Genomic DNA, 14,842 nt, shown 5'->3' with positions numbered 1-14,842 from the left:
TTTGTGAATGGGAAACGATTGCTTTACAGAGGTTTTTGTACCAGATCTGGGTGAAAATGTAATTCAAAACAATCCGATTAACTGACCCTTGTTCCAATAGTCTTCCATAGCTCCTTTACTTTGTATGCTTTACTTAAAAGGAAAACTCTGAGAAAAAACTTAATGTATTGAAGCAGAACCAAACAGACATCACATGAGTGGATCACAGGGATGGTAGTATGGTGTCTCTTAAGCAGTAAAATTCGATTAGTAGCCAAGAACGGGAGATCACAAAGGAAAGGAAGCACTGAAAAGTATTGGAACATGACTAGTCATTTATCTACAGCAAATACATACATGTCTCAGGTCTGCTTTTCACTGCACATGCTTTGGTCTATTTTTAGGACAATTTTCTAGTATGGTTCACTCATGATATTACGCTTTCCCAACATTTCATAATATCCGATGCTCGTTGAAACTAGTATTTTGTATAAAGGTCAGTAATAAATTCACCTTGATGCTTGCTGTTGCACTGTGATTAGGACTAAAGGAAACACTGACTTATAATGTTTTGGTCCCATGGCTTTCTCGTTGGTCTTGTAATATTTGATTTATATTGGATTATTTGTTTTGTTTAAGAAAAAAAACATGTTAAGAAATGTTATATATATATATATATATATATATATATATATATATATTTCTTGAAAATATGGTTCTATAAAAAAGACATGGAAAAAGAAATGAAGCAAGAACACAGATATAGTAGATACACAACTGGAAAGGTCATTTTCCATACTGTGTTATAGAACTTTAAAAATATAGATCTTGTAATAGATGTCTTTAAATGCACAGGACTTAACTGATACTTAACCTAACTAAATCATCTTGAATGCACAGATATTTGTTAAGAAAATTGGAATAGCATCATTATGACTAATTTTAATTTACATTGGTGTCTGTTGCAGTACATGGTTAATAGCTATATAAAGTGTCTCTTTTGTCTTCCTTACATTTCAAAACAAATACAAGAAAAATGCACATTTCAAATAGCTAAGCCATCTCAAAATATGCACATACATAACGCTTGAACTATAACCGTAAAGTGCTAAGAAAAACTAAAATGTACTAAATGTTTTTCAGAGTGAAAAAAAATGTATTGCACTACATTGTGTATCCATCTAGTTATGAGAGATGATAATACAGCTAGCTGCTAAAACTGATCAAGCACATTCGTTTCCAATACCATTCATTTATTAATTAAATGAATAGATACACACCCCCTGTCCCTTATACAAATACTGCCATGAAGAACTTAATTTTCTGTCTGTGGTTAATCTCTATGGTAATGTTAAAGTGCAACATGAGAAAAAAAAACAAAACATGAAATAACGGTGTTGATAAATCAAAAGGTGTTCTTTTCAATATCTCTATGAGCAAAGGATAAAAATGTCATGCTGTCATTTTTACTGGCCTGTACATTTTCTGTAATGTAATTTCTCTAGTCTCCGCTCCAAATGTCTGATAAAAAAAAAAAAATTAGACACTTATGTCAGCGACAGACTTTGGGGATATACTTGAAGAAAAAAAAAAAAAGCTTTTGATATTAAACCAGATCACCTAAGTGATTGTACTGAAAAAAACAAAAAAAAAAGGATTTGGTGCCACCAAATCCTGAGATGTCGAATTTATCATATGCATAAACCGTGGAGAAGGGGCGATTTGGGGATTTACAGGGTCAACAAGTGACTTGAAATGAATGAAATAGTCATTTGAGTTTCTAAAGGATGTATGAGGCAAAATCCCAGCTGGTCGTGTTCTAGAAAAGGCAGAGTTGTGTTAGAGTGTGTGCTACACACCAGCATGGCTTACTATCACAATGCAGAGGAACGGGGGCAGAAAGTTAAGGCTAATCAATTCCCAATGTGTCAAACTCAGAAAAAACTGCACTATATTGGGACTTAAAGAAACAGGCAGTCAGACACATGACAACGGCTCGTCCACCCTCTAAACCCCTTAAAGCCTCATGTGCTCTGGTAATAATCCTGAATCGTCTGTTTGCTGTAACTTAAGACACCGTACCAGATTCTCTCCAGAATGCACGTTTCCACAGTTGCGTGTGTGTGTGTGTGTGTGTGTTTGCGTGTGCGTTTGGCTTTTCAACAGGGGGATGAGGACATCTGGTCGTACTCGGGACACTTGAGGAGGGCCGGATAGTTGGAGTTCATCTGGAGAGAAGCTTCGCTGGAGATGTCAGAGGGGCTTCGGCCGCGGGTCCAGGCATCTGGATGGAGAAACTGACCGGAGTAGTCGGAGCAGTTGCTGAGGCGTGGCCGGTAGAAGCCGGGGTGGGGCCGATACATCTCCTCCGCCGTATAGCGTTTCATGAACAGGTACACAGACATCACACCAGCTGCCTGTAAAGGGGAACATCATAAGTCGAATGTTGCTCAAAGAATAGAACGACTGACGTTCAGTTCCGGTGAAACAGGGTCAGTTTTAATCTTAATCTTTAATCCAGGAATAAAAGTGAAACTAATCCCAGGATGAAAGGTAAATCCAATCCTCTAGAAAATCCTACCTTTACTGTAATACGATATGCACCAAAAATCCATCTTTAAATAACTGCTCACTTTATTTGGAAAGGGCTAACTAAAGTTAAGGGATTAAGTGCACTAATGCTAAAAGATTCCTGTAACCATTTGACATCAGGGACTTTTGTTTTTGCGTGGAAGAGAAAAAAGACAAATCCTTCCTTTTCAAAGGTATGATAAAAGAGCATGATTGTTTGAAAGTTTCAATAAAAGGTTTCAGTGTATGAAAGTGGAGACTGCGTGTATGACAGCGGGGTAAGGACAGATTACCTCTGTGAGCAGGAAGGAGATAGCAGCAAAAGCAAAGGACCAGCCATATTTATAGCTGAAATAAGCCTCATTGGTCTTAGTTCTGTTCAGCATTTCATCATTAATACTGGATATATACAAGACCAGGCCCACCACCAGAGAGAGACCTGGAACACACACACACACACACACACACACACACAGCAAGAGAGAGAGAGAGAGAGAAATGCATAATTTTTATGTCAGAGAAATTTAGTATACTTTCTGAAGTAGGCTATACTAGTTTTAACAAAACTGAAATGCATGTGACAAATGTTGCCTGTGAGTTTAAGTAATGCAAAGTGTTTAACCTCTAATGATAGTTGGATGTGGTACCTGACAAGATGAAGAAGATTCCAGAAACGAAAGCCAGGATTGTGCGGTGAGGACGAATGTGGCCAATGTTGTTCAGGACAAAACCGATGAACATGAAGAAGAGACTGACCAATGGAAACGGAGTAGCTGAGCGAATCATCTCTAGAGTACACAAAGACAGAGAAGAGGTGGGTTTCATCACTAGGTATTCAATTTTATTGATCAACTGACGTCCTTCTTCCACTCATTTATTACTAAATATAGAGTAAAATCATCAAAACAAAGCAGATACAGCGGTTAAGCGGTTTTCTGGATATTTTGGAGTTTTAAATCTAACATCAGAAATGTTGCAGTTAAGAAGTTAAGAGTCAACATAGTACAAACTACCAGAATTAAGTTCTAATGATGTTATGTGTGACGAGGTTTGTGTGGAGTGCATGTTCTGCCTCCATATGCCCCCTAGTGGTCATTTCAGATTAAACAATTAAAAACATATCTCAAAACCTCAAACCGACTAAGCTGTTGATTCCCTGTGTGTTGAAAAGAGCTGCATGAAAGGGTCAAATGTGACTGAGCGCTGGGTCGACAAAAATACAGAAGTGTCATTGGATGTCAATACACACGCTGATTAGAACTCCACTGAAAATCCATGTGTCTTCAAACGGCCCTCTCTGACGTCATGCAGTGTTTGTGAAATTAGCGCCACAAACCTGGCTCACAGCCATTTAGGTTTATTTATTTACTTGTCCTGTTTTTTTTTGGGTTTTTTTTTGTTTTTAGTTTACTGTCATACTTGCTAAAGGAAGTCCTGATGACCTTGATTCCGGTTGGTGACTCTAATGAGAGCAAAGATGCTGAGGTCTTAGACATCTTAGCCATGACTAAGAACACGGCTCTAATGAATCAACATTTATGACGGTGTGATTAAGTCCGATCATTTATGGACCAAGGTCAGATACATTTAAGTAATGGTCTCTTTCCCTATTTCTTTACCCTTACTGGATAAATTGGATAAGTTAATGCAGGATGAAATCAATGGAATTATCGTTTAAGAGCACCGTTACTGGGGCCAATGATTCAATTACTTTAAATATGTATTTGACCTATGCTTGTCGGTCACACGGACATGGAGAGACCACCAAAGACCCTCTGTCAAAGAGTGAGTTTAACATAAAACAACAGTGACGTTCCCTCAGAGACCACAGGCCTATGAGTCAATACCAACCACGCAGACATACACACATGCGCGCGCACACACACACACATATGTGCACATACACACACACACGCTCACACACTCTCTCACACACGTATATATATATATACAGATACATACACATGGATGTGTATATGTTTGTAATTTTGCTGGAGCGGAAAATCACCAGCTACTGAAAGGTTGACAGTTGCTTTCTATAGAGTGAAATGTGTAGATAATACATATGTGTCAGGCTGAAATTGATCAGACATCCTACATCCACTATAGCTACAGGGTGTAATCTATGCTTCCATACATAAAACACTATAACTGGACATTCCTGACCCCTCATTCTCTAGGTTACGTGTTCAGAGCATATGCTGTTCCATTAGTATTACACAATGAAATAACTGCCGGTATTTTTGCTAAATCAGTTCTATTGTCTGGAGGATTTGTGTCACCATAATGACAAAAATTTCCACCCACGGGTACCGAAGGCAGTGAAGTAGAAGATTTGAAAACAGATGTTTTTTATTCATGTGTTGCTGAGGAGCTCAGCAATTTGGCTCGAGAGAGAGAGAGAGAGAGAGAGAGAGAGCGAGAAAGAGAGAGAGAGAGAGAGAGAGAAAGAGAGAGAGAGACAGAAATCTTCTGCTGTTCCAGCCCAGCGATCAAACGGTGCCACCTATTCAAATGAATCTGATCCCCACAGACGGGCTCCGTTATATCACCGAATGGAAAAACAACCACCTAACCACGATAATATGACATAAAGTGTTTTATTAGACAAAAGCCTGTGTGGCCCCACCTCAGTGTTGCAGGCAACTAGTGAACTTCAGTTATAATCACTGACCTAGACCGCGGCTGGTAGTCGGTAATGGTGAATGCCTGAACAAAGCCACTGTGAAGTGAGCACTGATCGGATCTTACACACAGCGTGTTGAGGACTCTAACAGTGTTGAGAGATGTTGAGACTTACTCAGCACACTGACTGTAGACTCGGAGGTCATCTGGATGTTCATGGGCATGACGTACTCGATGGTGAAACAGCGTCCTTTCTCCTCCCCTGAAACACAGCGCCGGTCAGTTACAGCAGTTTACATCTCACACACACACACACATACCACCTGTTTACTCCTCCCCTGAAACACAGCGCCGGTCAGTTACGCTGTGACGTGTGACGACGGTATTTATGAGTGACACGGTGACGCTCCAAGAGCAATAATTATGGGAAAAAAAATAATGGATGTTGAAAACCAAAACGTGTCGAAACAAGCTTTTTTCGAAACATCGTGCGTTGGCACGGTGAGACGGTCACAGCGTTACACTTCTGTTGCTGAAAGAGAGAAAGACGGTGTGATACCGTGTCGTGAATAAATTTCAGTTGTTTTCTTTTTTTTTTCTCCCTCTGTCTCCCTCCTTCCTGGCTTCTCTCTCTCTCTCTCTCCTGTGAATTAGGGCAGCTGAGGCTGCTCCAATAGATTGAGACTACAGCTTTCATAACTCTCCAACAATCTAATTTAATTAATCGAGGGCCATTATGAAGTGCCACAGGATCTTAACCCACCGTACTGGAGCTAAGCATCCCCCATAATCCACTTAATACTGCACGCTATGGGCGGCTCAAGGACCCTCAAGCAAAGAGGAGCCATTAAACACAATTCAAACCTAATACGGTGCATGACTTAGATTCATTAGGATGCGAGATGAAATTAAAAAAAAAAAAAAAAAAAAAAAAAAGCTTTGTTTGGCATATCCTGTTGTAGTTACCCTAATGCCTAGAATTATTTGTGAACGTTTTTTTTTTTTCGGATGGAGAAACCAATGAGCAAAGCCGCCTGTATTTTTGGATTAATGTGAATAACAGTGACAGAATGCTGAAATAATCCAAAAAAGTTACACTTAAACAGAAAAAGGCTTTCAGAGATATGGCCAACAAAATAACGCAATGTTCAAAAACAGACATTTAATAGCCCTGTCCAACAACCGATGCAATACAAATAACATGAAGCAGAGGGATAAACAAGCGAAGGTGGGAAATAAATTAGACCCCATCTGCAATGTTCCCTTTTGATAATGTGCATATTTATACATATATAATTCAGACCAAGAGAGAGTGGGCAAAACTGATTATTCAATCTCTATTTCTATTATACTAGAAAATTATGTCCAACCCATCAGTCCAGAAACTCTTGCCATAAACTCAAGACAGCGGCTCTTTTTTTTTAAACTTTTCGCTGTCCATTAGTCTGTTTGCACTCGTCCTCTGTCTACGTCAGGTCGACGCATTAACTGCACATTGCCATTCATGCACAGAGTACGGCAAAATAAATACTAAATGCACAAACTCTAATTAAAGTATTTCACAGTGTGGTGCTTGGCTGCTGGCCCCACGAATAAAGGCTATGACGTCCATTTTCCCGGAGAAAGTCATTACGTACAAAATATTATATGTACATGTTTAACATTAAGCATCCACATCTCGTTTTAAATGATTACGTGTTGTGTGCCGTGTCAAATTTAACAAGCTGTTCCTGTCAAATGTAAGCTCTGTAAACAACAGTGTGTGTGGCACAGATGTAACAGCCCGCTTTGTAAATCCCTCTTTTGCTGGACACTCGCCAACCAACTTTTAGATAATCTAAATAGCGTAATGGTATTTGATTTATTCGCCATTCAAAGCTATATGGTTCGAACAGTGATGTGTTTATCACACCAGACCTCAGTGAAATACCCCACTGGAGCAGTCAATACTGAATTAGCACACATGACCCCTTACCTCACCGTTCTACACTGATAAACCATTTGTAACCCATCTGCTTTAAGCCCGACTGGTAGGGAAAAAAAAAAAAAAAAATCGCCTTTATGTGCAGATCTAATTTGAACTTTGACCTCCGTAACGACCAGGCTTTAGATTGGAGGAGCGGAATTTAACCTCACAACCGTTATTGGGTCTCCGCAAAAAGCCGGGAAGTTCACCCAGCTGCCACTGTCCCAGCACGGCAGAGTTTCTGGGTCAAACTCTCTCGCCTGTGCTGTCAGGCAATAAGGCCATTCAGTACATTCAGATCCATACAGAACCATTTGACCTTATATGGAAGTGAGCTCTCAGTGCTGTTATATAATCCTCTGAGTAATGTCATGTTTAAAGAATTGGTAGGGGTTTCTTTTTCTTTCTTTTTTTTTAACCTAAGAATTAGAATTTAGCACTGATAATGACAGACAAAGGTCACTAACATCAGCGTTGGGTATCCAAACCCAACAATAAAGCGTTTGAAGAATACTAGTCGACTCCCCTAATCATTTATATCTTTATTTTTCGTTTACACAACTGTTGTATCTTAGTTTCATATTCCCTCTTCTCTTTCAGCTCTGCCTTTCCTCTTAGCAACAGCATATCAGAAATGGAGTCAGTGGCAAGCCATGGCCATCTGTGTTCGAGCTTTGCATGGCCTTAACCTTTCATGTGACCTTTCACATTTTCGCTCGGTGTAAAGGATGATTTTCTACACTTTTGGGGACATGTGGTTTGTCAGTCCCAACGTGTGATGCAATATCCTGTTTTATCCAGTCTCCTGGTTGCTAGGGGAAAACAAAAAAAAAGAGACAAATAAAAATACCTGGTTTGCCGGTGGGCAAGACTCGCTCTGGCGGGGTTGAGTCTGAGAGAAAAGAGGAGGAGTCATCATTAGAGTTTACCTGCTGCAACTACAACTCCCAATTTTCCTCTAAAACAGATGGACGGCTGTACTTCCCAGCATGGCTTCAGAGAGATGAGGGACTACAACTCCCAGCATGCTTTCAGACACAGGTGAAGAGCTGTGCGTTATAGTTACAAAGGCCAAACTACTCATGCAGGATCCAGGAGAAACCACTGTGTTGGTGGAACAGGTTGCTGTGTACAGTGCTTGCCAAAAAGAAGAGAAATGTGCTCTCTTGTCAAGCGAGAGAGGGTGTAAATGCAGTGTTAAAGCAAAGGCACCAGAGTAGGGAGACCAGAAATAGCTGAGGAGATTAAAGTGAAAGAAACAGGAAGGGAGCAGATGGAGGAGACTTTGGGTTGATCGACACTGGTTTGGCTTCAGTGGGTGAAAAGGTGGCTGAGATGGAGACCAGGAATATGCATGAAAGATGTGGAAGCATTCCCTTTTCTTTCACTGAAAAAGAGAGGGAGCGGACGACAGGGTAACTATGGCAATCACGTGAGCACAGATATTTTAAAGTTAATCAGATCAACAGAGGATGGTGAGGAAGAGACACAGTGGGAAGGTCGTCTGCTGCTATTAAAATTCCTTATGCAAAGTGAAAACAGATTTACAACATTCGATATATATATAACGATTAAATGTGATTCACTGTCATTTAGAAGATGTACTTTTTTCTTGTGAAATGTTGAGGGCTGAATCAATGTTTTAAACTAATTTGTTGTCATTAATTTTCCTGGAGTGTTATACTGACACATTGTACTACGGATAAGAGAAACACACTTATAACATTCTGTCTCTCTCTCTAACTCTCTCTCTTTGTCACACTCTCTCTCACTCCCACACACACGCGCGCATGCACACACACACGCACACACACACACACATACACGCACACACACACATACACACACACACACACACACACACACGCACACACATCGGATCAGCACATCAGATTTTCACACACACTCCGACACAAACGCGCCTTCGTGCGCGGACCAGCGTATGCTCACCGGCGAGGAAGCACACCCTCCAGAGGCCGGAGTGGAGGGACATGCGCATCTCCGTGCTCTGGTTCAGGGGGAGAATGACACCCTCCTCCAGGTAGAGCCAATAGTCAGTGCTGACAGCAATGCCCAGGAGTCCCAGGCTGCATACAGCAAACACGCTGCTGAGCAGTGTCAGCGCCTTCCTGCCGCAAAGGCTCATCCCACCTCCACTCCAGCAGGGGGCGCTGGCTGAAGACACAGGAACTGTAAGGAGAGATCATATAAGGATATTAAATCTCTTATATATATATATATATATATATATATATATACTGTATATTTTTTCACTACGCATAGAGCTCTCTTCTGTACAACTGTTAGACAGGACGTTAATGATAGGTATAGTTCAGGGACCAGCCTATGGGTCATTGAAAAAAAGAATTTTCAATCATTTCATAGGCATGGAGGGCTGGAAACTCTTGTCTTCCAAACAACCTTGTCCTTGGTTTTAAAAGCTATTCTTAAAGAATCTGGACTACAGACCGTAAGTCCACGAAGTCAAACACACTCTGAACTAGTGGCACAGGCAATTTAGTTATGTAAACCGTTAACAGATTTAGCGGCTGTATAACTCCATTTACTTGAGGAAAAAGCAGCTTCTGTTACTTAAAATGAGGAAATTACTCTGTCCCAGCTGTTCTTATGTTGTCCTGAACCACCTTTAAATGCAACTAAAAGGTCAAACAACATGAACTCAGCACTGCTTTAAAAAGAATACCCCAGAATAGCTTTTCACATCAGTTAGGCAAAACTGGAATAAATTTCAAATAACCATTTCCACAATGAAAAAAATTTCGTCTAAAGGTTAACACATACGGCTTGAAAACATTAACGGGTTGTAAATTAAGATAAGAATATACAGGAATGACATTGACAAACAAAAAAAAAAAGTAACTCTAAACTGAGACACTAAGTTGTCACGTTTAATGTATGAGTAAAACTTTTCCATACGCCCCCATTATAGAATCAGATTCATGTGGATTCAGACCTCCTTATGTAGGCTTGTGATGTTTCAGCAGAGTACACACAAAAACATGGATGACCAATGACATATATCAACAATAAATGTGTCACTGACTGTTTTCCTGAGGGCGACTAAGCCTTATATACATACTGTATATATATATAACTATAACTATCTGGGTCATTGCATAGCAATATCTGGGTCATATTCATTAAGGTCCTTTAATATCTGCCCATATGATTTGGTAGTTCATGGCAGCATAAAGAAACACAAGGTTTATGTGACCTCAACCATATAACTCGTAATTACTGACTGAAGATAGATAAATAAATAAATGAAATGAAATGAAATGACTGTGTGTGAGACCATAATCATTACACTGACTTTAGCTGAACTTTGCAGCTGCTTGGTCGATTGCTTTCCCTCTGTCCCCTGGCTAAGCACATTTCACTGTCAGGCTACGAGACATGCCCAGGAGAACCCCCCCCCCCCCCCCGCCCCAATCACATCTCATTATTGAATTGCTCATTTGTCGTGAAAATGGGCATTTTTGAAAAACGTCCAGGGCTAATCAAGCCCCAGATAGGCTTTGGAATGCTGTTCATGTAAAATCAGATTAAGTGTTTATGCATTACAGATCATTTCATTCAAAGGAGGATGAGAAGTGGACTTGGCAGATTGTTGCAGGACTGCGGGTTTTGCGAGGGAGGTATTTTACATAACGCAATCTTTTTTCTTTTTCTTTTTTTTTTTCCGGTTTTGTCTCATCGCGGCAGATGGAATATACGGGGGAGATGAAGATGCTGAGTGGCCCCCCCAGAGAATGGTCACCACAAAAATGGAGGTGTTAAATACTGCTTATGTAAACGGTGAACATGCATGCACCTCTATTTTATACATAGTGCATTAGTTTAAATGTAAAACTTCCTCCAATTTCCATACAAAGTTAGATACTCGGATACCCAGTTGAAACTGCTCCATGCAATCCATAGGAAGAAATATCTGGTCACAGAGTAAAGCTAAATGTAAAACCTTGAGAAACAATTGATCTTTTCTCTGCAAAGTGAGCACAAGCCACATTGATGAGCAAGTACAAGAAACACAAAGAGCTTCCAGTCAGATAAAATCCTTTTGTAAATGAAGAATTAAACCTGTTATGTCTAAAACTGCTGAAGTCAAGTTTGTCAAGTTTAAGGACTACTGAGGATGAAATAAAAAAAAAGAAGTTAAATCAATTTGACAATAAAGAATAAAGGGTAGACTGGAATGAAATGTCATCCCTACTTCACTGTGATATAAAATACATGTACATCCTTGATGATAATAATGCAATTTTTAAAGTAGGTCGATGCACAATATTCATGTTGTGTGTTTGTCAATGAAAACATTCCCTCCTAAGTTGCTGTTTAGTGACGGAGAGCTAGCATGACACCAGTGTCTAAAACCGAGCATGCGCATTTTCAGAACATAACTCTGAAGCCATCGCTGAGTAGACTCCAGTCAGCCTAATAGCAATGTTCTCATCTGCTCATGCAGCAGTCTGAAACGATTTAGTAGCTTCTCCCCAAACAGAGCAGCGTGTGCCTGTTAAACATTTAAACACACAGCTTCCTGTCTTAAAAGCTTATCCAGCTACTGCTCCGTAATGCGCACCTTTATTTCCAAAACTGTGGTGTTAATTCAGTCATGAAGAAAATCTGGAGATGGAATATATTTGTGTGTGTATGTGTGTGTGTGTGTGTGTGTGTGTGTGCGTGCCTGCGTGTGTGAGAGAGAAAGCTGAGAGCATGCAGTGTGCCAGCATTGGACACATGCCATGGTAGATGAATAGGCTGCTTGCCATGCAGTCCAGACAAGTGAATGGCCTCAGACATGTGAAAAAAAAATGCCTGAACTTCGGAAAATGACAAAGACCTTGAAACTCACACAGCCTACAAAACAGATATCAGGTCAGTGTGGACTGCTGTTGCGGTTCAGGGCGGTCCATGTTGGCTACTTTAGCACGGTCAGTAATATTAAACACGGTGAACGTAGAGATGAGTCACATGTACTTGGCCCTTTCGGTTTTCTGTCTTAAACGTGGATCAAACAGCGTGGTCATCGAGGGATACCACGGTTCCTTTTCTTTAAAGAGAAATGGAAAAAGAAAAAAAAATAATAACTGTAAAATTTTTTTTAAAAAAAGTACTAGAAATGACTGACGTTTCATTGCTATGGAACATGTTGTGTTCACTAACCTATTTCATCTGTTCCATCGTGCAGCTGAAAAACACATTCTCGAACCTTTCCTCTCTGAAACTGCACCTTATATACCTGCTTGTTTGTCATCCCAGTGGAATAGGAAAATTAACTGCTCCAGAAAGGTGACAAGCAGTTTGTGAAATGTCAGAGAAAGAATGACGGGAGACGGAACAATAGCAAGGTGCCTATTATTCTTCCCCATCAAAACCCGACCAGCAATTTATCCAAATGCGCTGCCATGAATAATAACAGTAATAAAAAATGTGTGTGAGTCATCAGCTTGGAATTTGCTTACTGTATGCATGCTTTATGGACTGTGGGCCCGATGCCATCTGTTTCTGTAACTGGACAGTGAATTAATGAGTTCTGTCCCCAAGATCCGAAAGTCTCCGTTCCATATGCTGCTATTCTAACAGACAGATACGAAAAAAAAAAAGGTCTTAAATATTTAAAGTCTTAAATATTTCATTCTGCCTCAGTTGAATTTAGACTATGCTAAAAGGTTTGCAAATAAAATCGTGTTTTGAATAAACAGTTGAGTCAAGTAATACAAAATTCTTAGTCACAATTAATCATTCGCGGTCCAGACAGCCTACGACTCTAGCAGTATAAGTTTTGAGATTTCATAAAGTTGCGTTCGTGCATCTGCATAACCGTGACAGAATTTTCAAAAGAATTCAAAGGAAATGATAGAAAAAAGAAAAAAAAAAACGTCTGGACTGCCTCCAACATTTTAGAATCAAAGTGTGTCAGTTTGATCCTTAGTGAGCATTCACAGACATAAAGAGCTGGAACTAGCTCTGCACGGCACAGGCTGAATACTAATTCAGACGGCATTGTTTAACGGAGGGAAGAGGAGAGAATGGTTTTGAATAGGACTGTGTTAATAAGTATGCCTAATTAAGTTTTAAAAGCACATCTGGATTCGTGAAGGCTATTAAACAAGGCACAGAGATGCTAAAAACATTGACAAGGTGCTGGCTGGTCTATTTACACCCATGTTCCATTCAGTGACTGCGCTTGCAAATATCCTCTGTTGCTCTATCCGTATAGAGGTTAAAAACACTTGATGGGAGATGTCTGTGAACAATATTAATATCGTTTATGTAAAAGATTTATATAAAAATACATAAATATTAAATAAATAAAAATGATTACGTTAGAGGTATTTTTAACACAAATACAAGCAGTAAATTCAAGCATTGCATTAAAAAAACTCTAGCAGGACAAATCCATATTCTATCATATGGTACATGCTTAAAGCTTGTTCATTTAGATTACAGTCTTATAATGAGCAGTTTATTTTTACTATTTTCCATGACAGAGGTCACATACCTCTGAGCCTTGCCCAGGGGAACATCATCAATGAACTGTCACACTCAGGGTTTGAACCCACACCTCTCTGGTTAGTAGGTCAATTACCCAAACACTCAATGAATATTACCTTCAGCTTCTCCTGGTATATACAGATATATTTCCCCTTGTAACACCTTACGAGGACATCACCTGATGCTGTTATGAACATTTAACAGTATATGGTAGTTCATTAATTGAGGCGTCAAAATGAAGTAACACATCAGCTTTGACCTGCTATTCATTTCTTATCAGATACTGCTGTATAATCCTGCAGTGATTTTGCAGGACACAGCGTGTGACCGGCGGGAACATTGTCCGGTGCAGGGCAGGAGAGGCAGTGGTCAGAGCATGTCTCTAACAGGGTTCTGGAGCAGGGATAAAACTGGGTCACTCCTCTGTCAGCTCAATAGTACATGTCCAGCCTCAGCAGTGTCCGTTAAAGCAAAACCACCTTGCACAACTGGACATTTTAATCCCACCACATCAATGATGGAAAAACACACACACACACACACACACACACACACACAACTTAAAACTGTCCATTTACCTAAGTCAGAATCCGTGCAGAGGGCAGCTTGCTGACAAAAACGCTGGTTACTGAATTACTCTGCACTGAAATTTTAAATGTGCAATGTCATTCTATATACATATTTTTAATTTATCTTGGTTTGCCAGACCACAATCGTCTGCAGTGAATGATAACAGAGCTGCTGAGTCAACTAGGCACAAATGTGTAGAGTTTTAATGGATGTGTGAGACACTGGATAAAGTCTATATCCACCCATACTCAGGTTTTACACTGTGGGGCACTTGTCCTACGCTGAATATATTCCAGTATATTGCAAGTGCCTCATACAGCCGTGAGTGCAAATAATCTATACGTTGTATTCTGCAAAAAAAAAAAAAAAAAAAAGAAAAAAACAGAAAAAAACCACAATATGTTGCATTTCATTTTGTATGTGGCTAAATGTTTAGAGGTGTCCCTTCCCATTGGCGATTAAGATTAGAGGCAGATTTTAAGGAGATGAGAAGAAAGCAAAAAGCAAACCCTGATGTTTTGCAGCGTTGTTTTGGTGCCCCTCATGGTTCAGGAAGTACTAGAGTTGAGTCATTGACCCACTTCCTGAAGCTGAGAACGCTAGACGCCGCCT

At 39.9% G+C, this 14,842-nt stretch overlaps 1 protein-coding gene across 2 annotated transcripts; it reads right to left on the bottom strand.

Annotated features, from left to right (window-relative positions):
• Positions 1 to 2,138: 2,138 nt before the first annotated feature.
• On the bottom strand, positions 2,139 to 9,287 carry cacng5a (calcium channel, voltage-dependent, gamma subunit 5a). Of its 2 annotated transcripts, XM_030782553.1 has the most exons (6): positions 9,092 to 9,287; positions 7,992 to 8,033; positions 5,351 to 5,437; positions 3,198 to 3,338; positions 2,844 to 2,989; positions 2,139 to 2,396 (listed from the first exon to the last, which is right to left on the bottom strand). In XM_030782553.1, the coding sequence occupies exons 1-6, from the start codon at positions 9,285 to 9,287 to the stop codon at positions 2,139 to 2,141; spliced, it is 870 nt and encodes a 289-aa protein (XP_030638413.1). The 2 variants fall into 2 exon arrangements, with proteins under 2 accessions (XP_030638413.1, XP_030638414.1); XM_030782554.1 differs by lacking the exon at positions 7,992 to 8,033.
• Between the last annotated feature and the right edge of the window lie 5,555 nt (positions 9,288 to 14,842).

The sequence above is a fragment of the Chanos chanos genome, chromosome 8 (genome assembly GCF_902362185.1).
Source record: "Chanos chanos chromosome 8, fChaCha1.1, whole genome shotgun sequence".
NCBI lineage: Eukaryota > Metazoa > Chordata > Actinopteri > Gonorynchiformes > Chanidae > Chanos > Chanos chanos.
The sequence above is the reverse complement of the archived record's forward strand: the minus strand, read 5'-3'. Positions and strand labels throughout refer to the sequence as shown.

What these genes read in the sequence shown, in the direction of transcription:
- cacng5a (XM_030782553.1), bottom strand. Translation starts at nt 9,287, where the DNA reads ATGAGCCTTTGCGGCAGGAAGGCGCTGACACTGCTCAGCAGCGTGTTT. An exon ending in AATCTTCTTCATCTTGTCAG is followed by an intron (nt 2,990 to 3,197) that starts GTACCACATCCA and finishes TGTGTGTTCCAG; the next exon opens with GTCTCTCTCTGGTGGTGGGC. An exon ending in TCTCCTTCCTGCTCACAGAG is followed by an intron (nt 2,397 to 2,843) that starts GTAATCTGTCCT and finishes TCCCCTTTACAG; the next exon opens with GCAGCTGGTGTGATGTCTGT.